The 25944-nt window shown below is 38.8% G+C and overlaps 1 protein-coding gene across 1 annotated transcript; it reads left to right on the top strand.

Annotated features, from left to right (window-relative positions):
• The first annotated feature begins 284 nt into the window (after window positions 1–284).
• LOC121193824 (RNA-binding Raly-like protein) lies at window positions 285–25263 on the top strand. The gene is made up of 8 exons (XM_041056299.1): window positions 285–540; window positions 18400–18475; window positions 19102–19149; window positions 19954–20147; window positions 21297–21410; window positions 21611–21768; window positions 23717–23754; window positions 24539–25263. Exons 1-7 carry the CDS (start codon window positions 285–287, stop codon window positions 23747–23749), a joined length of 879 nt encoding a protein of 292 aa, XP_040912233.1. The 3' UTR covers window positions 23750–23754; window positions 24539–25263.
• Window positions 25264–25944: the final 681 nt, after the last annotated feature.

Raw genomic sequence — 25944 nt, 5'->3', positions numbered from 1 at the left:
ACAGAAGCTACTGTCAGGGAAAAATGTCAACTGTCCTCGGATACAGTGTTAAAACAGCACAGAAACTGCCCCCCCCGCATTGAGTAATATTGAAAGAAAAACTACCCCATGGAGGAACCTGATTGCTGATCCCTGATCTACAACATGAGCTTTCAGCTAAAACGAGTGTTTACGTCCCACTGGTGCTCACTGTTTGGTTTTCTGTGTCTAACTTCTTACCTTTCGTGCTTTCTGAGCAGTGTCCAACTGTGTCTTCCAGCAGGCAGTGCTGCAGGACTACTAGGATGACTGGGAAGACCCAGACCAGCAACGTGACCAACAAGAATGACCCCCGCTCCCTCAACTCCCGCGTCTTCATCGGCAACCTCAACACAGCCGTGGTAACCAAGGCCGACATCGAGGCCATCTTTGCCAAATACGGAAAGATTGTGGGCTGCTCGGTGCACAAGGGCTACGCCTTCGTTCAGTATGCCAGCGAGAGGAACGCCAGAGCAGCTGTGGCCGGAGAGAACGCCAGGGTCATTGCTGGACAATCGCTAGGTAAGGCTGATCAAATGTTCATCATGTTCTAGTTCATGCACTGGTAACGCTTTAGATTACAGCGTTCTTAGATTGAAAATATGATACAGATTTAGTCGGCGTGAGACCTTCAAGCATTTTATTTTAAACTCTTAGTTTTAACCAATATTGCCCAGAGACTTCAAGTTGCCATCTGGCTGTTAGTGTTTATGGTGAAAAGTTCTGTGACATATCTTGTTGGCAATCTTAAATTTGATCAGTAAAAACCTTAAAATAATTCTGAACTGGAGCGGTGTAGCCAGCATGAGGATGTCAAGATACAGAATCCATATTTAGAAGTTCAGCACGGCTGCAGCGCGGACAAGAGGCGAGCTTGAACATAAAGATAAGACTGAAAAGACAAGGACAAAGTGGGACGACAGACAGACAGCAACAAGGAAGAAACATTCAGAGCTCAGTCCTCATGGGAGTTCAGTGGATCCCTGTAAATCTTCCTTATATAACTTATTGATTAGTCCACAGCCTCCTCCATGGAAAAATAAAAGTCCTCCCCAAGCCTCACGCTCTCATTAAATATGAATAAGAGCGCTGCAGGGTCACATCTGTAATTCCAGCCTGAGTTTGCTCAGTTTCATGCATTTTTGGCTGTGAAATTACAGATGGCAGAGCTAAAACTGCAAGGGTGAGCTGTGGTTTTGAGTGTGATTTGCTGTGTAAATATATGACTCAAGACCCATTACTGTACTATAGTAGAATTTTGTGACTAATATCGGTGAAACTAGTCTCACTTAAGTGACTGGCCTGAGCCAATGGGTGTTATTTTGGTAGTTCTGACAATGATTTCTATTGGTAATAATAACATTGTACTCACAGGGTTGATTGCTGAGACCTGGGAACCTGGCAACAATAGTAAAAAAAAAAAGGCAAAAAATATAAGCCATCAGTCAGGTTGTTAATGAACCATCACGTAAACCAAACTTATGTGGAAGAAAAAATGAAGGTTAACAGGGAAAGTATAGCCCAAGCTGTAAATCAGTGGTTCTGTTTTAACCTAAGGTTTTTTTCCTGTTCCAAGAGGGATTATTTCTCACATTTCTGAATAAAGTGGTTTAGAAAATCAGACAGAATCAAACTGTTGGCTTTTTTAAAACCTTGTGAGGAGGACGAGGTGCAGGATGAACCTGGAATAACCTTCCTCAGTAAAACTCAATAGCATAAGCACATGGGGATTGTTTTAGTTCTTCTGGTGTAACATTTTTCGCTCCTCCTGACAACTAACTGTCTTCGAGAGACAGTAGTAGAGGATTGTTGTTTACAACCCGCAGCAACCTCTGACAGCTTGTCTTTTTCCTTGTCAGACTTTTAATAATCGTTGCCGTGTTTCCAGAGATCAGTATTTACTTTAATGAGTAGGATGTTATCATAAGCAATGGTAACAATGGCCAAGGCTATTAAAATAAGACTGATACTGTAATAAATTGGAACTATTTTTGAAGGAATTGTTTGACATTTTGTGGAATGGGCTTGTTTACTTTTTTGCAGTGAGTAGAATGAGAAACCACTGTTATGTCTGTGCATTGAATATGAAGCCACTGTAGAGTCAGGGTGTGATTAGATTAGTTAGTTTAAGAACTGGAAATTTCTTGGTGACTTGTGTCCAGCACACAACTTATAAAACCACAATTTCTGTTTTGTGTTTGTGTACGAAATAAAACAACAAGATGTAACGTGTTCATTAGTGAGCTTTAGTAGAGGTGCTGAGAGGCAGATTTTAAACTTTGGAGAGAGCCAGGCCACCTGTTTCCCCCTTAGCTTAAAGACTGGAGTCTTTATGCTAAGCTAAGCTAACTGTCTGTTGGCCCTGTTCCATGCAGAGACGAGAGTCTTCTTATCTAAAACTTGGCTAGAAAGCATATTTCCCAAAATGTAGACCCATTCCTTCAAGTGTCATAAGGCAGAATTTGTTATCCTATCCTATTTTACATGATGCATGCTTGATCAGTTTTTAAGGAGGCATTCAAGGCCTTTACCCCAGTGTAAACAAGGTGCTTAGTTATTAGAGTTGGGCCACTGAAAAAAAAGCTGTGTGATGTTAAGGCTGTCCATTCATGGGACCTAATTACTAACAAGAAAAATGAATCACATTAATAAAACCTGCAGAGCTTTACGCTGCCACACACATTCACGTCCTGTCTGTTTTGTCCTGTCTGCATCATTAAAGAAGCTCCTCTCATTGTTATGCACACTGACAAACTGCAGTTACATTTACATTTTCTAAAAATGCAACAGCTTCACGGTTCAGTTTTTCAGAGAAAGGACATAGGCGGTGTCTAGCTGAAAAAATCTCAGGTAAATGTGTCTCCTGAGCAAAGGCAGTGAAAGCTAAAATCATATACAGCATGGCTTCATACAGCAAACAAAGCAAGATATTCCTTTGCGTAGTGCTGCATGTTGCAGCTTCACCGGCTGCTTTTCATTGTATCCCTGTAAACACCAGCATCTGTGGACACACCTGCAGACACGCAATAAATTCAGAAAATTTTAACAATGCACCATAAGTGTCAGAGGTATAACGTAGGTGCCTGCAGTAATGTCTCTGCTTTGGAAATCATCTTTTTTGCTTTTAATTTTTCTGCCGCTGTGAAATTTAACCCTTAACGCCTTATCTTTTAAACATTGGCTTCATATCTGATTAGACTCTGGAACTATATTACCACAGGTGCCAGCAGCAGATATGAATTCTTGATATTTTCTCAAACCCATTCCTCTTTTATTAAATTACAGTGAGGAGCGACATGAAGAACGATTGTGTTAAGGTGTGACATGTGACGGGAGGGTCACAAGGTCAGATTCAAACCTGTAATGGCCTGAGTACGCAGCGAGCAGCTTGACTTACCACAACGTCCCACGCTTGAGTGGATTTAATAGCCATGAGATACTAAAGCTGCAGGGATTGCTTTACTCAGTTTAATTCCTTCGGACATGACTGGATTGCCGACACAATGACTTTAAGTAGTTCATGCAAATAAAAGTGACATTCAATCACACTAGTGGTTTGGCCTGAGACAGCAGCTACTTAGATCCTGATGAAGACGTCTGGTGGTGATGAAGAGCACAGTGGAGGATTTAATTTCCGTTTCACAGACTCAGCATTTCTCCTCCTGCTTCCTGCTTTTGTGGATAAAATCTGGACATAGATGTATTGGTATTTTAAGGTTCATTTTTTCAAATCAGTGCTTGGTTTGATCATATCTGCTTTGCCATCATCTTCAGTTCATAGTGTGTAAGAGCTTTCATGTGTGACTGCTGTCGGGATTGGTCTTTGAGCGCCTCTCTGTGGTTGAAATACTTACTGCAGAATACCATATTAAATCCAAGATGTTTTACGGTTTTATCTCTTGATATTACATAATTAAAGCTGATATACGCCCTAATAAATTCTTAGAAAATTGGTGGTAAGGTTTGAAAAATGTTTGGATGGTTTACACAGTTGTTGTTAGGAAAAACTTCTGTATTTCATGTAACAGTTAACCATTTGTTTGCAGGTCTAGTTGGTGAAACCCAAAATCTGAAAATCACCACACTTTATTTGTTTGTACAGGAGTCTTTAAAACATGACGTTAACAAAGTGCTTCTCAGGATTAAAACAAGAGGTTAAGAGTAAAACAATGGGAAGTTGCAATTGGGACATTAAATCAATACAGATATAAATGGAGTATTAAGATCTGATCATTATATATTAAAATTGTAACAGAAATATTTGGTAGTATCAGGCCATTTTTTGGCCTCTTTGCTCATACGTTCATGAATTTTCCATCTGCGTGAACACTAGATGGTGCTGAGAGAGTAGCAGTGAGGACAACATCAAATCTAGGACATACTGTCCCTCAGCATGCATGATTCATTCGTATCCTCAGTATTGGAACTCATGCAGGGATCGCCTGTGCAGAACATTCAATCACATTTTACATTTACATGAAAAGTGACATTTTTTTTTTTCCATTTTTTTTTTGTCTTTGTGTTTGTGCTGCTTTAGCACTCTACAGCAACTTGTAAAGTAATGACACATGGGCTGTATGGTTTTAAGATATGACAGTCCCTATGCTTCTGCTGCCACTCATGGTGGTGGTTAACATGAGTCACATTCATTTAAAAATTAACGTGGAATAATGTTCTCAAACAAAAACACAAAAGCACAAGCACATACAGGATGTTTTAGTTTCAGTGTTGCACCATTTTCACTCCTCACATCAAACAGTTAGACATGTCTCTTTAGTATTTCTCCAAAGATGTCAAAAAGACAATAGTTGAGGACATTAGCATTTAATTTCCAGTGACTGGCCTCAAAGCCATCAATCCTAAACACTCAGCCTCCATCTTTCATGAGATTTTAGCTTCTTGCCTTTTCTTACCGAAAACAAAGAAGCTGGGGGACTATTAAGACGTCATGCTGTGCGCGAGACAGCTGCAAACCCCTTGTCAGTGTAATTAGATATTACAATTACAAGGCTTCATCTATAACAGAGCCCAAATGCTGCAGCAGCTGGGGAATCAGTGGGCTGCCCCCCCCCCCCCCCCACCCTGGTAGCTCTGCTTTTTCAGTCTGTCTCTTAAGTCCACGGCCCATCCACTTTAAATTACATTAAAAAAAAAAATAAATAAGAGAGAGAGAGAGAGAGAGAGATGAATGGGAGACAGTGGCAATAGGAAACTGATTTGCTTTTCCAATGAATGGAAGCTCGCTGTTTGACAAGTGAGGGCAAACTGGACTTTTCTTCAGGTTTAAGTGGGAGAAAAAGCAGGATGTATTTTCTAAGACAAACTTTAAATGTCAAATGAGAGACATTGACTTTTGCCACAAACGTGTGTTGAACTGTAGTTGGACTGCGTGAGACTTTGTGTGTGAGAGAATCATAAAGTGTGTGTTTTTTAAGACCCAGTTCATTTCCCTACTTTCTTTTTTTGATGCTGAACATTTAAATCATCATGTCAAAAAAAGCTTTGTCGAATGAAAAGTAAGAAGTACACTGCTCATTAAATACTTTGACAGACTTAATTAAAACATAGACATTACATATATTAGGTAAAGAAATACAACTGATATAATGTTTACACTAGGGCTAATGTGTAGCTCCAGTCCCTGGTGATCCAGCGATCACAGAGAATTTTGGTTCTGACTAGCTGGAGAACAAAGTGGAGCATTTAGCACCAAAAAAGGCTAAATATAAAATTAAAGTAGGACTCAGGTGGAAAGATACTCAACTCAGAATAAATGCTAATCGTGCTCTGTAACTGGTGGATGTGTACTGTTTACCAGCACTTTCACTGCTTCTGTGTTATAAGGTAATGATATGCTAATGTTGTGTTTTCAGCTAATGGCCAAAAAGTGATTGTCACTGCAAATTAGTTTTAATTTAGAAAGTATGAACATCAGCATATAGAAATACAATCATCATATTACAGCTTTTAGGTATTTTAAAACTCACTTATATAAAATATACAGCTGCAGTCATGTCCTCTTTACTTTCCCTTTTACATTTTATAATTTAAAAACATAAACACAGGTAAATAAGTAATTAAAAGTTTATATATTTCTTAACGACATTTTTGTGCCCCCCCTTTTTTTCTTTTTCTTTTTCTTTTCTTCTTTGGTCTGTTAACATTTTCTGATGGGGACAGTGGGTGGGGACCTGGACACTAAAATGCTGGCTACAGCCCCTGTCAAAGCAATCTATTAGTTGAATGTTATGTTTAATATTAATCTTGAGTTTTTTCTTCTTGTGCATGTGAGGGGATAGAGAGACTTGTCCTTTTTTTTCCCCTCACCTCCCATCCATAAAGAATCATAGTCTTGAATCTTCTCATCGCCTAATCTGAGACACAGACGGACAAAAAGGGGGGATTTTCGGTTGAACTTGTGCTGCTGCTGCTGCTGGAGCTGAGAGGAGTGTTCGAGGCGAGAGTTCCCCCTGGAATAGCTCGACAAATGGTATGGTCTGAGGCGGCTCGGCTGTGAGTCTGGAGCTGGAGGTGAACCGGCAGTCTGTCTCGTTTTGGGAGAGAGAAGAAAGAGAGAGAGAGTGTGAGAGAGAGAGAGAGAGCGAGAGTAAAGGAAGCGAAGTCGGCTCGGCCACAGCAGAGCATCTCCCGTGTTTTACCGCTCGTCATGACCATGTACAAAGGCAGGCGTCGCAACCAGAGATGTGAGTATGTGAGGCGAGTTTATATCGCTGTTCAAGTTAAAGCTGCCAATTCTGACATTTGGTTTCATACTTACATGAAGGACGATGGGGAGACAGTTCAGGCTGAATAAACGATTAAAAGTTGATTCCTTTCAGAGCTTCTTGTGGTCAGCTTCACTTCACTCTTAACTTAGTGTAAATGAGATTATTTATTGATCGGTTTCCCCAGAAACTTTTGAAAGTTGTTCAGATACTAAATGTTTAAATACAAAGTGTTGGTGGTTTAATTTTGTCTGTGACTTGACAGAAGTCTGTGTCTTCGGCATCGTGCATTGTGTTACCTTCAAATGCACTGAGAACTACTGTATTGTATAGATTATGGGGGATCATGCAGATCAATAGAGCTGCAATCATTGGTCAATTGGGTAATGAATTATCAGCTAATAGACTGATTAATCGTTTCTGTTCATTTTTCTAGAGAAAATGCCAAAACATTTGCTGGTTTCTCAGGTGTGAGGACTTAATGCTTTTTTTTTCATCGTACATCATCAGATAATCTGAACATCTGTGGATTTTGGACTGTTGGTAAAACAAAAACAAGACGTTTGAATACATCTCATTGGGGCTGTGGTAGACAACATAAACCCCTTTTCTTCCAGTTGTTGTGCTTTTCAGAGAAAGTGTGTAAAAGACTCATTTTTCTCTCTGACTTGATCACAGGCAGGAGAGTTGCTGCCTAAAGGGCAAAACATTTATTTTAATCTATTTGGTGACTGCAGTTTGTTAAAAAATTAGAGTGGTGGTCTTGTGAGCAGAGGAGCTGTGTGTTCAGAAAGCACTGCAAAGCCTATGAACAAGGTATTTCTCTTCTGATTGCTTTTATTGGAGCTGCTCAGTGGCTGTTTGGCTGGATGTCAGCTCCAGATGTGATGTGCGTGCGTGCGTGCGTGCGTGCGTGTGTGTGTGTGTGTGTGTTTGTGTGTGTGTGCACACCTGACGCTGAGTGCTGGTGGAAAGATTTTAGCTTGCGTGCATCTGTAGGTTAATGAATAATTTTATATTATTAATAAATCTCATGTATTAACATCTATATGTACTGATTCATGATCAGAGGCAGTTATTTACATATAGTGTTTTGTATTTCAAATCTTATACTGAATCAAATACTGAAAAAGAAAAAAAAATTTTTTTTTAAATTGCTTATGTTTAAAATTCAAAGATAATCAGTCAGTTTACCTTCATATAAGACAAGGAAGTCTTCACAGTCAAGAAGCTGGACCTCGAGACTGCTTGGCATTTTTGCTTGAAAAATAGAGAGGTGTGGCTTCGAAAGCCCGACCTCATGCTTGAGGAGCAATTCTGGCAACCCTTGTCAATAGAAAGTAGCAAAGGTTTTTCCAAGAAGTTGCTAGGTTTGTTGCTAGTTGCTTTTTTTGAAAAAAAGTCACTAAAGGGGCCTGAAAAATCTATAACTCTTGCAACAAAGACAGTAATTTGGCTATACTCTCTGTAAATGCTGCCCTGATGATGTAATAGAAACTGTTTGCACCTATTTATTTTGAAAGAGTGACGGCCGATGAGGAAAGTCTGGCAATCGGCCGGCCCCCAAGTCGTGTAACTTCACCACTCAGTCAGTCAGTGATAGACATTTGTGTTTATAGGTCCGGCCATGCTTGTTGCAGTCCAGCCAAAAAGCAAAGATTGGAGGCACGTCTGAAAAATAATTTTTTTGAGTGTCAGAAACATGTTTTTTCAGTTTTCCTATCCTGTTAATCTTAGATTCAACTGTGACCTTTTGCTGGGGTCATGACCCACAGGTTAGGAACCACAGACCTTTGATGATTTTTCAAATATCGGATTAGTTGCATATTCATTTTCTGTCAGTCAATGAAATAACTAATCAGCTCTGTTTCAAGTCGACACAGGGCAGATGTGTGGTGCAGGCATGCCTGTGATGATTTCCAGTTGTAACCCCTCACCATGTATGCTCCTCAGTGTTTCTACAATGAGCTCATGAATGAGGAGGCAGATGTACAAGTAGTTTTGAGCAGGTGGCAGCTGTCGGTTTGTTTTCCAGCTGCTGGCACAGATTATCGTGCGTGTGGTTAGGTGGAAGTGATGGACCAGCTCCAGGGGTTAAAATGCTTCAAAGAGTTGCACTTAAGAGCCACAGACTTACATCATAAGAAAAGATGCCAAAACAGAAAAGGAGGAAAAGTGCATTAACAACTCAGGAGAGATGAAAGACAAAATTATCTTTACCTCAGGCTAAGGCAATATGCTCATTATGATTTAATGCAAAAATCAACACGAACCAATGTTGGAATGAACCACAGCGTCATCAGAATTTTACCCTCTCTGCTGCTGGTTTGTGTCTTTGGATTTAAGAACATTCACCTATCAGTTGTTTTCCCAATGTGATATATAGCCTGAAAATTTAGAAGTCCCACATCACGTTCTCCTTAATGGACCACAGCTCAGCAGGTCTAATGAAAATAATTTTATGAGATGCTCAGGAGCTTGTGGATGAGCTGCCAAAATTTATGTGCTGCCAAGTAGCCATTTTCCTTAAGAGGGCGAAAGAGCAAAGTACAAGATATTCATTAAGGAAGGACAGGCCGTCAAGCAATTAATCCACATCCCAACCATAACAAGAACTGTTAAAGCCTCGAGGTGCTCGGCCTGATTGGAATCAGTCGGGACATAATGCACTTAAGATCAGGGCATGTAGCTCAGACAGAGTTGACAGAGTAATTTGAATGGATGTAAATGATGTCTGGAAGCTCGCAGGGTGATAATCTGCTCCCTGTGTATATGGTAAATGGTTTTAACATACACTATATAAGATTGACATTATTTACATCAATGCAGTTCCTTTCAGACTAATGAAAACTAACTTAAAATATCTCTAATCGCATTTTGAGTTATCAACATTCACAATTAAAATATCTCTGTTTGCATTATTGCTAGTAAGATTGAACTTTGTGTTGTATGGAGAATCAAATTGAATATTTGTTGATCTTAGTTCATCAGTTTATCAATAAATTAAGGAATTGTTTGGTCTTTAAAATGTCAGATAATAGTAAAACATGCCCATCACAATTTTGCTGTTATGTTTTAAAAATGGATCTCTGCAGGTTTTTCTTTTGTTTTCTGTTTTTCTTTCGCTTCCATCATTTTGGTTAGTGTGCATGTGATGTTTTCATAAAACTTAATTCAAAGTGTATTCACCAATGTTTTCTGCATCTTTTGATGTCGTATTCTGTTTGGTTGGTTTGTGGACATGGGTTGTAGCAGCAGTTTCACTGTGAGAACTTGGTGGACACATTCAGGCAATAAAGTAATTAGGACTTTGTCAGTCGTTTTTTTTTCTCCAAGAAAACTGTAGACGAGTTAGCAGAAGTCCCTGCTGAGTCGTGACACATGAAGAGGCCACAGCAGCACAGGTTGCAGCATAGCAACAGATTTTATCCTAATGTTTAAACTGTTGAATCCTGTCAAAATAACCATTTTCTGCCAGAGTGACCAGACCCAACCCTTATGATGTAGTTGCTGTTAGTTATTGTGAGTTTTTGTTCAAAAAAAGTCTTAATTTACCCAGAATTCATGGCAAATTAGTCATACTTAAGGCAGTAAAGAACTACACATCTTTGTGCAAAGGATGAATTTAGGTATCGATGGAGAAGTCTGAGTGAAAAACCAAGTAAAATCCCAGAGTGTATTGACTTGTAAAAGTGACTAATCAAAATAATGTGAACCACCATACCCACACATACACACACACCAATGCATGCACATATGTGTGTGTGTGTGCAGTGTCTGCTTTCCCGACCTGTCACTCACCGTGCCCTGCTTGAGGAAAACACACTCTCAGGTGTAATAAAAATGAGGAAGCCGCCTGTGCCCTTGAGCCAAGATCAGAGATTATTCAAGTCTGCCCTGTCAGATTTACAGGGTATGAGAACACGGCGTAGATTGAATCTGCGACCGCTGTCATGCAGGATGTCTCTTAGTCGCACATTTGTATTCACACAGGTGCCTGGATGATCTCTTAATCAAATACTGCTCACCTGCTCTCAGGATGCGTGCAGCAGCAGAGATGGAGTTTGTTATGTGACAGAAGTGATAGTTCGCCTGCCAAAAGATTATGTTTAGGCATCACTTCAGGGAGGAAATGTATTGTCTCATTTCTTTTCTGAAGCTAATTTACTTCATCATTCATCCCTTCTGTCATAATGGCTCAGAGAGCACTAGTTTAAACATGGACAACTGCTTACTTTCCAAGTATTCCCATTACACATTTCATAAGAGCCATAGATCAGGGAAGACAGAGTTAAAAGGCTTTGTAAAGTCTTTTCAAATGTATTGTTAGCTATGGGAATAACCCCAGTCAAGAGGAAACTTGCTAATACTCTGTTATTCAGCTTGTCCTTGGCTGAATAGAAGCAGTACAAGGGCTATACAGTTTTTTTTAGCTGCTTTTTTTCCTTTCAAACCAAGCTTAGCACAGTAGAACTAATTCAAATTTACACACACAGACACAGTCCGTGTGTGTATATGTGTGTGTGTTTAGGGACTCTCATTTCCTGTCCCAATCGGACTATAATGACTCGTCCACACCACCAGAGACAACGGGCTCAAGGGCAGGCTGAGCTGAGGAGACTGTATCTAACTAAAACAGACACACACATGCAGTAACACAGCAACACACTCACAGGTAATTTAGTGCTGCTTCATTAAAGGGTGAGAATTGGCCAACTGTCAAATTCATGCTCCACACAAATAAGGGGCAGCATATAAACAGAAAGCTGGGGTGTCCACCTCTATCGTAAGAAACAAGGAAACAAACTCTTTGGTCCCTCCTAGCCTTCTGCGTGTGTCTTTCAGGTTCTAGGTTCTTCTCACGTTGATCTAAAGCAAGCTTGAATAAATTTAACCTCAGTATAGGGCAGTTGTTCACAATGTTTAATGTTTTCCACACGGGTTTTCTGTTTTCTTCGGTTATTGTTAGACTGACCGGCAGCATCTGTTGCTGATCTTGAGGAAAGAGCGCAGGAATGTCGCAAGGATGGCTGCAACACAGGTTTATATCTTACTCACCATCATTGCTTCTTCATCATCATTACCTCTGAGGGCAGACTGGATGTTATAGTGACTCACTATCGCCTCTTGACATACAAAGTGGTTTTATGAGACAAGACGGGCTGTAGCTAGCAGTTAGCATGCTAACATCAGTAGATGTCTCAGCAACACAATACATAGACATATATGGCACATTGTCAAAACTGTTATGTCTTCACATTCTGTTGATAATTAGTTAATTTATGAATGTTTTAAACTAATATACTTCCATATATTTCCCCTTTAGAGCACCCTGAGGTGTTGATGGTTGTATTCTTGCAGTGAGAACAGATAACACTCTTACTGGACTCAACCACATCCCTGATGTAAGAGATGCTCAGTTAAAACGAGGTCTCTAAAGCCTGCAATTGCTACTTTCATCTTGTACATAGATGAGGAGAGACAGTGGTTTAAAAGGTACGGTGGACTGTGCAGTAATAAGCCAGGCAAACCTGTGAGAAGGTTTTATAGTGCACTTTTGCTCTGTTGCAGGGAAGTCATGCTTAGGACTGAAAGACGTAGTTGGAGTTGATATCACAATCTGAATTAAAAAGATTTTTCTGTTATCAGTGTGTACAAGATATAACAAATAAAATCTCGGTAATTCTTATCTCAAGACCTAGTTTTTCTTGAAGGCTCTATCAACGCTCCAGTTTATTGTTATTCTTAAACAATTTTTCCTTAACTGTGATGTGAATGTTTATTAAAATGCTTTTTGCCATCTTTTTTTGGATCTGTGAAACACCTGGAAACCCAGGTTTTGAAAAAAAATAAAACTATGAAGTTTTACTCAGTGATCTAAATGAAAAAAACCTTAACCCTAACCTTAATATTAGAACCCTTCCAATCCGTAAAGCTTCACCAATCTATATTTTTATATTACAGTTGATTGAGTGTCTAAGTATTATGTGAAAGAGATTTCAGGTGGTTACAACAGAATAACCGCGTAAGTCCTCAGTTCCCTTAAGAGCTCTTCTCAGCCCATGGTACCTGTAAACAGATTCACACGTTGCTGCTCTGCTATCGCCTTTGGCACCAAGTAGCCACTCAACCACTCTAACGTCACCCTAGTGTTGCACCCTTCTTTTATGTTCTCCTATTCACCACAATTTTATTTGTTAATACATAAAATGTCAACATGTCTTTTGCATAAGAACCAGAAATACAGGATGTAATTAAATGTCCCCTTTTTATAATTTTATTACACAGTGAGTTCCAGGATGTTAACAGAGTTTTTCCTAAATTTCATTTTTCTTCCCGGTACCCCCTTGTTCCACACAGTCTTGTTTTCTTACACTGAGCGTACATTCAAGTACCAGCAGAAGCCAGTAAATTGATTCATACAACTAAATTACACTGTAAATTGCAGGTTGTATTATACAGTGTTACCCACATCTTCTGGCTATGATCGTTTCCACTGAAGTGCATATAAGATCATATTTCTTTTTAAACCTAGACTTGTTTCATATTCACATAGATAAATTCACTCTGTTGAGCTGGGGCCAATAATAACAGCACATTCATCTGTAGCTAACATTTTAACCAGTGTTGAACAAGAATAGCCTCTCAGGAGTCGAGAGGATGCTCAGTGGTTTCACAGTATCTTTGTCTGACTTTTTGTGTTGTCCGTGAATTTGTCTTGACGTTATACTACTGCGGCCAACTTGCTTATGATGGCTACAGCATAAAGAAACTTTTTATATTCCCCTTCAGTACGATGCTGCATACAGTTTACATTATCAATCAAGTCCTAAGTGGCTATTGCTTAGCAACACAGTCTCCATCTCCTCTATCACCAGCCTCAACTTTTTTATGGATACACACATAAACAAATCAGTCTGCAAGCATGCACACACACACACGTTCATGACAATTTTGTATATGATTAGTATAATGACTGTAATTAATCAGATGCTCAGTGTGTCTCTGTCGGAGGTGTGGAGGGTTGGGGGTGTTGTGGGGTGGCTGTGTTCATTTTACAGTGCTTTTTAGTGCTCTACTCTCTCTTTAATGACCCTAGCAGGGGACCAGAGGAGAGCGGACTTTACAATGTGAACCATTCCTCACATCTTCCTAGAGCCTAATGATAATGATACAGCTGTCCCCTGCACCTAGAGAGCTACTGATACATCCCCAATCCATTAGTCCATTAGGGAGAGCGAGGGGGGAAGGGGGTGAATAAAGAGAAAGAGAGAGGCTTCAAACATAGCATCAAGAGTGATGTGCATACAATGTGTTGGAATATCCAACACATTGTGTGTGTGTGTGTGTGTGTGTGTGTGTGTGTGTGTGTGTGTGTGTGTGTGTGTGTGTGTGTGTGTGTGTGTGTGTGTGTGTGAGCCAGAGGTGTGAAAACAGAAACAAAGAAAAACAGATCTTGTTTACTAAGGTCTGAGATATTTTGCATTTTTTAAATTCACAAGCTCAGTGCATTAACACCGCGCAGTTCGGGATTTCATTATCAAGCTCTGCAACACTTTCAGCCAATTGACTCAACTTCAGCTCCTGCCATGACATTTGCTACAGCGTGATCCCCAGGGCAGTTGATGCAAAGCTGATGTTTTATCTGTGCAACTTTTTGAAGCTCTCAAGAGGGTGACTCATCCATCAGACAGGGATCTCTCCTGCTTTTGTCAGTGCAATCCTGTGCCTATGCGTGTGTGTGTGTGTGTGCATGGGAAGGGGGTGTTTGATATTTGTTTGTGTTTTGTGTATGACCTTGAGCAGCACTGAAGGCTCACTGAGCTGAGTTTGAGCAAAAGCAGCAACGACAAGCCGACAGACTAAGCGCAGTGATACCAGCCTGGTTTAACACACTGGGACTTTTGGCAGGTAGAAGGAGCTGTCAGTCATCACAAGAGCCATGAGGTGTGTACAGATGAGTCACGTTAGTCCACCCATTTTTGTCTTTTGTCTTCACTGAGTGAAGAACGCTGTGTGGAATTTTTTTTTTTTTTTGCACAATTTCTCAGTTGTTTCAAGGCCCTTAAAACCCTTAAAAACTTTTCGGACTGTTATTTTTCATCTTTGTCTCTTTGAGGACTACAGTGGAGTGAAATTAAATGAATGGACTAAATGAATCAATGCTCTCTACCACAGTTGTGTTCAGATGAGTCACAGAAGTCCACTAATGCATTTGAAGGGGATTTTTATTTTTGTCTTTTCACTGAGTGAAGAACGCTGTCCTAACATCGACTTGGAGTTCTTTTATGCACAGTGCCTTAGTTGTCTCAAGGCCCTTAACGTTTTCAGCCCCTCTGTTATTTTTTATCTTTGTCTCTTTGAGGATTACAGTGGACTGAAGTGAAATCACTAAATGAATCGATGGTTTCTACCTCAGTTCACTTGGTTGGTCTCCTCACATAGCACTCAAATGATGCTTACACAGGTCCAACTAACAAATACTTTCAATAAAAGTTCATTTATAGACTAAACATTTGATTAGTCGATTAATAAATAAATGAAGGCCCATCATAAGTCATGTTTTGTCTGAGTTATAAACAATATTAAACAAAGCAGCTCCTCTCATTTGACAAGTTGTAACCATACACTGCTCATACCTTTACTTTCCAGCTTAATAATATCCTGAAAGTCTTTGATAACTTTCTTATTAACAGACCAGTTTTTAATCATTTTAGCCAAAGCGATTTGTGAGTGATTCTTTAACTTACTGTTACATCCAAATCTTCAATTGATGAATATATAATTTTGTCTTAAAGGTGCTTAATTAATTTAATTAGACCAAAATGATCTTCCATTGATCAAATAAATAACAAGTCAATAAAGGAAGTGAGAATATAAAAAATATAAAAACCACCAAAAGGCCTAATAAACAACTACTCCCTATGACTCATTTTTAACACAAATCACTCTTTTTAAACAGATTCCTGTCTTGTTCCTGTCTGCACAATGAAATGTCTTTTCAGAAATTTTTGACATACTCTATATTGACAGAGAGACTATCTAACTAATAGGTATCAAACAAGCAATACCATTTTCTTTTGTCTTTATTTTATGATTGCTTTTACTGAAAAAAATAAATAAATAAATGAAACTGCAAAGCTCTGAAGGCAAAGAGCCAAATTCAGTCTTAGAATAAAAACCCCAAACGTTTGTGCTGTTTACTAATAACTTTCCAATAATTTCCTAGGACATTTCCTGATGAGAACAATAAAGGATGTTGCTTATTAGAAGGGAAGTAGTAACTTCATTTCAGTCAAAATAAATATTACTTAATTGATTATCATTAACTTTTTTTTTAATGAATTCAAAGATTCAAGAATTGCAACATTACACTTTAAAGTAATTGGAATTACACAACTGAAAATGAATTGCACACTGTGTCTATTTTGTCTTACAAATTTACGCAGCCTTATTTTGCTGCTTAACACCAACGTAATTTTTCAGTTCCTTGTACCATTTTTTGTTTAGCTTAATTGAGTTTATGTGAAATGTTTTGTTTTATGTGCATGTAACAAACCAACAATATTTACTTGTTACAATATTTGTGCATTTTATCTGCCGATGTATAGGATTTGTTGCATACACAGATCGAGAGTATGTCACAGCATTGTTGTATTTGTCCATGTACGGTAATAATATTGAACTTCATAATATCCCTGTCAACGAAATACATAATGGTTTTTAGGCTTGCATAAAAAAACCGAGATCTGGTATGAAATAAGGTCATGGCAGAACAGACTGTACCCAATCTAGTGTCTGTTCAATGATAAAGGTTTTTTTAAAAGACTGGCTTTTTGTCCTTGCATCATCATGTATGACTGTATTCATATTTTTAGGACAGTACAAAGGGCTTTGATATCACAGTGAATGGCCATTGCATATCATTTCTTTAAAAGCTTAAGGTTGAAAACCTTTTGCTCAGTGCTGTTTGAGTAATTGAAATCACCATTGCCAACCATTTTGCCAACCAAGTGTCTGGTGCCATGATTTCATAATGACCATGTTGTGTTTTAATTTTTTAAAGATTTTGTAATGTAATTTTTACATTAACGGTACTGTTGATGCTGTTTGAAAAACAGTTGTGGGTGCCATGTATATTATGATTGTGTTATTTTACAGTTGTTCCCATCATCATTTTATAGGAAGATAATGTAAAAGAAAAATAGAAATTATGCGTCTTCTTACATTGTGCACAAGGCACTTTCTGGGAACATTGGCTGTGAATCTGCAGGGTTTTACTGCAAAGATTCAGTCCTGTGTGAAGGAATGTTGGGAAGGCTTCCCACAGGAAATCCACTTCTTTAAGATGTAAAAAACAAAGCTTTCATTTTAGCAAGGCTATCCAAGGAGTGAAATTTAGAGGACAGTGACAATGAAGTCGGTCTGATGTGTCCATGTCTGAGAATTGATTAAGGGGAATCAGCCCTCGAGTGTTTGATCTAATGTCACCATGCGCTCCTTTTCTTCTTAGGAGAAAATCCTCCAATTAGCAGTATACGTCGTCTCCCAAAATGGGGGTACGGATAGTTGCCTATAGTGGTTTTATTTGTCACTTTTGTCTGAAAATGTGTAACTGTTGTTATAATGAGTTTGAGGGTTTCACCTCAAATGAAGAGTGACATGATCCTATTTGGTTTAGTCTCTTGAAAAATGCATAGTGGTATAAAAAGTATAAACAGCTATATTCTCAGTTTCTAAAAAGTTTACATTTTGGAGCTATTTTGGAGAATAGGAGCATGTGTGTATTGTCTGTGTGGCCAGCAAGCACTTCACATACAGTGATGTGTGGAATAGGGCTGCAATATTTTTTTATTGATTAAAGGCTACGTTAACATTTTTCAAGTGTGTCTCACATGCTCATGAGCATAGAATAACATTTTGTATAAACTGGAGGTATCGAAACAGACTTAGAAGAAAATGTGAGAATTTAATTATTTTCTCGATTAATCGCTACCTGCTGCTTTAAGATGTCAGGAAACTGTGAAAAATGGCCACCAGTGTCTCCTAAAGCCCAAGGTGAAGTCTGTGAATTGCTTATTGTCTGAGCAACAGTCCAAACTCAAAAGATCATTTTACAAAGAAAAACAGCAAGTCATTACAGCTGAGATGCTTAAAAATGACTTGACTCAGAATAACCGGTCAGTTGTTTAATGAATTCATTATTTTAGCATTGAACATTACCAAGTGGAAGGTCACCCCAAATGTGAGTTTTATCATTGCCATAGCAAAAGTTAATATTAAACTAGAATTTCCTCTGCCAATCAGTCAAGTTGCATCTTATTTACATGACTGTTCAGACTTGTAATATATGCAGTGAAGTATTAAGTGTATTTTATGGCTGAGACCTTGACCTCTGACTGCCAAAATCTGTTCAGTTCATACTTGAGTCCAGATGTCCACATTTGTGGCATATTTGTGGAGGCATAAAAATCTTGGAAATCAGTTTTTAACTCATAAAGATATCTAGTCATATTTACATGAAGCAATGCGTATTTACTGGTGTCAAACTCTTTCATTTCATCACTGCTACAGCCGTCAATATGAACTTTTCTTCAAAACGTTTGCTAGCTCCTACTGTGTCATATCACAGCATTGATTTTCATTTTGTTTCCAGACATCAACATGGCAGGAGAGCCAAAACCCTACAGGCCTAAGATGGGCTCCAAGAGGCCTCTCTCGTCGCTCTACAGGTCCGTGTGAAACTTGTCCTACTTTACTGCAGTAGATGGATTTTGCTTTGCTGACCTACTTTTCCTGATGTACTTGTGCTGTCTCTAAAACATGTGCTCATGATCCTCACTGGCAGGCCAGGTGCTTGTGGAGGAACAGCTAATTCCCTACCTGTGCCACTTTGCATCTGTTGCTATTACACATTTGCTCATTGACATTTTTGAGTTTTGTTGGAAGCAGAGATAATCAGTGCAAAGTGTGACAGGACCAACATCTTAACAGGTTAAAAACACACACACAGAAAACAACTGTTTCATTCAGCTTTTAAAGGAACAGTTCAACATTTTGGGTAATACGCTCACTTATAATTCGCTTTCTTTCTGAGAGTTAGTTTGTGAGCTTTAAAGGTGTTGGTTATAGCTTCACATTTACTGCACATATATGAGAGTGGTATATTCTAAGCAAGAAAGCAAAAAAGTATATTTCCCAAAATGTTGTGTGAACCTCACATGCTCTGCTTTATAATTTCCACTTCTAATCTGGCAGGATTTTGTTTCTTATGTGACTACACACACACAAAAATGTACACTATCATGTTAATACTGGAACATTAAGATAAACATAACATTTTCTTTTAATTTCACAGTGGCTACGAGTTTGACTATGACTACTATAGAGACGATTTCTACAGCAGGTATGTAAAAAAGATGCTGTGGTGTCACTGATAAACAGCGCAGTCGGGGTGCACTTGGGCTTTGTACTTTGTTTTAACTTTTCAAATTGTTTTCAATCCCTCTTGTCCTGATTTTTGCCCTTCAGTGTAAACCCCCCCCCCTTCTCCCCATTTCCGAGACAGCTACTCAGATAAAGATGAGTTTTCAGCAGAATAGCCCCATTTCCATCTGAGGCAAAGTAACTACATTATCATAGGCATAATGAATGTCATATTGGGGAGGTTTTTATTCCTCTCCGTTGGGCTTACTAATGATGCTTTTATCCGCATAGGCGAGTACTGAATGTCAGATAGTCCCCCGGCTGGTCATTTGCGCTGGCAAGGCAAAGAATGCATCTTCCTTCTGACATTTTCATTGGTTTGTTTACTTCTTCTGCTTTGCAATATCCCTGAGAGTCGAATCCTTCAGCTTGGAGTCATTATTGCTATTTTGGCAATTTGATATGTCGTAGGCAACAGGGAACAGGATTTGATTGAATGGCCGTGGCATTGTTCAATATGTACCGTCGTTCAAACATCTTTTGCAGCATGTCTGTTAGGTGCTTTGTAAGCATTTCTTGTTGCTTGAATAACAAAATCTCGGCACTGCAGGAGTGACTGCTGAAAATAACGGTTACTTGATGACACGCTTTGCTGTTCAGTGGCCATAATAAATCCAGTTACTTCACCACCCTTTTTAAAATGTATTTTTCTGCACTGTAGTACCTTTGTAACATTTCTATTGTTGTTGTGATTGCTGCAACTTTCTTTTTCATGTGTCTTCAGACTCTTTGAGTACCATGGTCGTGTTGTGCCCCCGACCCGGGCTGTGATCCCCATCAAACGTTCACGATTAGTTGTCCCGTCCACACGCAGAGCCAAATCCTCCTTTCCAGTCAGAGCTTGTTCTTCCTCTTCCTCCTCCTCCTCCTCATCCTCCCGAGCGCTCAATGCCAGCTCTTCCATCATGGGCCCTAAACGTATGTTCTCTGTCTCTTTTGTTCTTCTAGTTCACTTTTTCCTGCTTTGTTTACAGAAACATTCTGGTTTAGTACAACGTTGGTGTTTTTTGTAGTGTTAGACATTATTTCTATGAGATATGATAAGAATCTACTCACAATTACAATGGCCGGGAAAAAACATGAGTGGAGCAAATCTTCACATCCTCACAAGCTGGAATAAGTGAATTTTTGGCATTTTTTCCACTGATTGTTTCAGCTCTAGACAGGTTGTAAAGAAGCAAACAGTTAAAGCTGATTATCTACACCATTTCACTCAGAGGTAAAACTTCAAGTGATCGCACCTGAAATGTTAGTAATAGTCACTTATTGCACTGGAGAACATGAGAAGTTGAACTAGTACGCCTATAAACTCTGATGGATATTTCAACAGAGACTATGAGTTAATAATTTTACTGTTTGTATTTGTCTCTTCTTCTTCTTTTCCGCCACATTCCAAGTTCTCGGCAATTAATGCTGCTCTTATCAGTATGTTGTGTATTAACAATGGTTCCACTGACTGTATAAAATAAAAGGTGCCACTTGTAGTGACAAGACCGGTGGGAGTTATCACCAGACTTCCTCAGCTCTCAGGAGTGTGTTTGCATCTTTCAGCTCACTGTTTTGATTTTACAACTTCAGTGTTTTGGTTCACTGTCATCACTCTAAGTAAAACCTATAATAAAGCCACGGTAGGCTGCCAGCACAGCACCACCGGTGAAAATTGTGGAGTGTTTAGCAGCTAAAGAGCCAGATATTTGAATAGATAACTGAAAAGATTAATTAACGCAGGTTTAAGTTGGTGAGCACAGTCTTGTTATTGTGCAATGATGGCCAAAACTACAATAAGATTCAGGCTGTGCAAAATTTTTCAAGCATTTTTTTTTTTAAACAGTTTGCACTGCTCACAGATACTCATTAGTATTCTCACCACAATGCAACGCAGTAAAATATCTCAAACTCATACCCATGCCCTTTCACTGATTGTGCCTCAGTTACATTTCTGGCAATGAACTTGCCCTTTGAGACATGTCAGAGCAGTGCACTGCAGCAGCTGTTGTTACTGTTTCTGTCTCCTTGTTGAACATAACATTAACTGTGCTTTTTAACTTTATTAATGTGTGTGTGCAGTGAAGACAGACCAGCTCCTAACAATCAAAAAGGAGCTGTCACAGATCAAGACCAAGATTGACTCACTGCTGGGAAGGCTGGAGAAGATTGAGCGGCAACATCGCTCTGACGCTGGTAAGATTTGACAGAGGATAGGGGAGGACCTGTCTGCTGGAGGAGTATTCATGTACTGTATACAGTACAAGGGCAACCCTGGGTATTGAAATAACACAGAATCTTTGAGGAGAGAGGACAAAGGGATATAGAAAATATTAAAGGCAGTTAAATATTAACTGCCGGTCTTTCTCTATCTCTCCCACTCTCTATTTTGTCAGAGATGCAGAGGAAACAAGAGGAGGTGTGTGAATATCTCCATGGTGATGTAGCAGACCACTGTGGTGGAGAGGAAGTGGGGGGGACAGCAGAGGTGGAGGCGGGGGAGATGACGGACGGTGGCGAAGATGACTTTGAAGATGAAGGCGCCGGCGACATGGTGAGCAAGCCAAGGAGCCATTTATGGTCTCAACAAGGAGTGAGTGGGGTAACTGAATTCTCCTGTCTCTGAAGTAAATGCAAGGATAATGTGTTCAGTCAGGTTACTGTGTGTGTGTGTGGGGGGGGGGGGGATGCATGTCCATTAACAGGCTTGTAGAATCACCTCTGAGTGTGAAAGGTGTGTGCTCTGTCACTTAAGTGTGTGTGTCTGTCTGTGTGTGTTGTTTGAGAACCACACTTGTGAACTTAGATGAGAAGATACCAATCTCATGTCTGTACAGCAAATGTACAGCTATAACTAGAACTCAGTTAACTTAGCACAAAGACTGGAAACAGCTATGACAAATAGTCATTTTTATAACATTTTAGCATATTAATGACTGAGATTTAGAGGCGCTGGCATGCAGATTATATTACATTTGGACAAAGCCAGTCTAGCTGTTGCCCCCAGCTTCCAGTCTTTGTGCTAAGCTAACCAGCTGCTTGCACTGGCCTCATATTCATCATACCAACATCAAAGAAGTGCAGACCATCTCATCTAAATCCTCCAGAAAGTAAATGCATATACGTCAGACTGTTCCTTTAAAGGATAGATTGTTCCCTGGTGTGAACTTCATTTCTCTATTCATTTCATTAGACTGGATACACAATCAATAACTAATGTCTCTCCTGTTACTCAGGCTGGTTGTTATTTGAAATTTTTGATATCTGTGCCAAAACAATGCCTTCGGGTGGTTTTTGTGTCCATAATTTCGTAGTAATTTCCTTGAAGGCTTCCTTTAAGGAACTATGTTATTTGGTACAAATTTTAGGGAAAACCTTGTTAAATTTGTACATTTCCAATCAATCAGTTCTTAATAATTGCTAGCACAATGTAGAGGGTCTTTTAGAGAGTGCACATCAGGACAGCTGAACATGAAAAAATGTTAAATATGTGAACAGGCAAGGATACAATTATACACATATGAAGAGCAAAGTTTCCAATAATAATCTCTATAGGGTCTGACAAATTTCAGTTCTTTCCAGTAAACCTTCTAAGAAATTCTCACAAAGTTAATAGAAAATTACAGGCACGTAAAATAAGGTGTTATCTCTTTTGGTATACTTTTTAAGTTTGCTCATTTGCCAAAGTATGAAAAACTACTCAATGCATCAGTGTTAAATTAAAAAATTGAATGAAGGTAGGCATTTCTCTATAGTTTTTTTTATAATCATCAAATCCTATAAAAAGACCAAAAATCTGTCTCTCAATCCTTGCCATGATTTCGCAAAAATTATCTCTCTGTTTACGTCTTTGTATGTTGGTCCTCTTTCCTGATGATGTGAAATGATCGAAATGGTAAGGTAAAACTAGTTTGCTTTGCATCAAAGTACGTATTGCTCTTCAAAGAAAAAATCTGAAGCAGATATTGTTAAGCCAATGGCTGAATAGCCTGTCAAGCTTTCTGGCCATGGAAAAGCTGACGTATGCTATTAAACACCACACACAGATATTCCTAAACATATAAGGACAAGCTCTGTACTTTCTGAAGGAGAAAGGTAGCTAATGTACAGTAATGTCAGAATGACAAGCCTATGGACTATATACATTTCCGTTTTCTTACAGTTTTCTTTCTGTGTGTGTATATATATATCTGTTTTGCTTTGCTTTTAGTGTCGTTATTCGTTGTGGAAAAATATGAAAACTAAAAATTATCTAAAACTATTTAGCAACCTGTAAGAACAACCAGTTCTTCTATTGACATTTTGCCATTGGTGCTTCATAAAAAAAGCATGCATGTAGCACATTAACCAAATTTAAAAGGTGATAAAGACAAAAATGTATTATTTAATTCAGATAGATTAGGAATAGAGAAAGGAATCTATATCACTGCCCAGTTACAAGAATGGATGATAGTGTATCCCACTTATGTCTACACTGATATCTTTTTTTTCTTGAATTGCAGATAGAGAACCACATATCAGACATTGACAACTGAGTGAGGTCAGTATTTAACCGTACTTCTTTGCAACCAGTGATTGGTTTGCTTCCTCATTTACAGGGAAGCAAACCAATCACTGTACAGTATACACTGTCTACCATTTCATTTCGAGAATAGAGAATGGAAAATATATGCTCAGTACATTTTTTAGTGCCCAACAACATATATATGACAGTAACAGCTACTCAAACGATCTTCAGGTTATTTCTCCACTTTTAAGCACAGCCAGTGAGAAACACTGCTCATCACCTTCCAGTTAAATCCTCAGCACTGGTCTCCTAAATGGACTGTCATTCTCTCCGTCTGGGAGCGTATGGAAAGTCAGGTTCTCTGCAGTTATCACCGATGACTGTCTGAACAGCCGCAGAGATAGGGCTCTGTCTCATCCACACTTTCCATCAAACAACATTTAAATCTCCCCTGATTTTCTTTGTATGAACAAATAGCTATGAGATTTAATTTGCCTCTTGGCTGACATTTCCTCCCTGCTGTCCTCAAGTGCCCGATAACAGAAATCTTTTTCAGCCGCTCTGAACATGATAGATTGTTAAGTTGATGGCATAATGAACTGTTTGTCCTCAGGTGGATATCTCAGTCAGTGGTTGCAGGTAATATCAGGAGCTCTCAGCATTAGTTTATTTTAATGTGCGTCACAACCCACATGCCGCCTCCCACCTATCCTGAAAATGAAACCCCCTTTTCTACATAGGTTTTCTGTGGAAGACAGTCTGACAATAACAATGAATTTTCACCGCAGTCTGTCTGTTTTTTCATCTTTTTTTCAAGTTGGGAGAAAGGAAGCCTACAGTACATGAAGTTGGGAGAACAGATACCAGCAATACCTTCTTGATCAAGAAGGTGTATTTGAAATTATTGGAAAGATATGACAGCAGAAGGAAGAGTTTTTCAAACTTGTTTTTTGCTTGTTTGCCTCATTAGAACATGACACTCCTGATGTGTACTTCATCAAAATGCTGGTTATGAATATTCTCCAAGCTACTGCAAGATCAGTTGCAAAGAGCAATCAGTAATTTCCCTTCAAACTGATTGCCTTTCTGAAAAATAAGGACAATACAGTATATTGTGTGCGTAATATATTATGGTCTGTATTGTGCATAAAAAATACAGTTATATGATCAATCAGATTGATGAGATGCCCTCCTTTGTTGTACTGCAAATGTATGTTTGTTCTGTTGCTGTGCATTGAAAATTGTGACAAGCCACGACGCTAGCAGAGAGCTAAATATGAATGTATGAGGAACACATACTTGATAATCGTGATTTTCTTTATTTGTACATTTTGCTGAAATGTACAGTAATTTATGTAATTTATTCACAATGTCTCCACACAGTGTTGTATCCATATCATGTTTGTTATTTGTTATACACGATAAGATGCATTTTAAAAATCTGTTGACATTCTATTTATGGTAATCAAAAGATTACAATTTTTTACTATCAGCATGTTAAAAATGTGGCTATTATTGATCATTTGTATTCATTGCATCTGTTACGGCTATAGGTGATAACAGTTTTTGAAATAAACCTGTTCCTCCCACAAAAAAAAAAAAAAAAAAAAAGCTCTGCCTGACTGGTGTATGTGGCTTGCAGTTTCACAAACAACTATAAAAAACATGGAGACTGTGTTTCTGTGGGGCTCTTCTGCTCAGTACAAAAACATTACTTTCACTTAAGGCTTGCAAAACAACTGGCTTTTTTTTTTTTTTATTAACCTCAGATGACAAGAGAAGTAGCTTTGGAAAGTTAATACCTGACTCAGCTTAAAGTTATTCTCTATTACTGTAAAATATAACAACTATTCAAATTCAGCAGCTATTGGATAGATTGCTGTGAAGTTTTGTACAGATTGATTCCCAGACTCCTAACAATGTCTGTGCGCCTGTGAACTGTCCCCTTGTGCCACTTGTGTGGTTCACCTTTGTGTTTTTTATTGAAATGTCTCAAATTGGATGGATTGCTGTTAAATTTGGCGTAGACATTCTGTGGTGAAATGTGACTGTGTAAACATATTCAAGCACTGCACTTAAGTACAAGTTTGAAGTGCTTGTGCTTATACTTGTACATGTTCTGCATTATAATTCAGTACCTAACAACTCTATTACTAGTATTAGTTAATTTACAATTTTACGATCTACAAGATGTGAGGAGCTCATGAACTACATGCTGCTTTC

This window comes from Toxotes jaculatrix, chromosome 14 (assembly GCF_017976425.1).
Source record: "Toxotes jaculatrix isolate fToxJac2 chromosome 14, fToxJac2.pri, whole genome shotgun sequence".
Classification (NCBI taxonomy): Eukaryota; Metazoa; Chordata; class Actinopteri; family Toxotidae; genus Toxotes; species Toxotes jaculatrix.
Note: the sequence above shows the minus strand (reverse complement) of the source record. Positions and strands in the feature narration are given on the sequence as shown.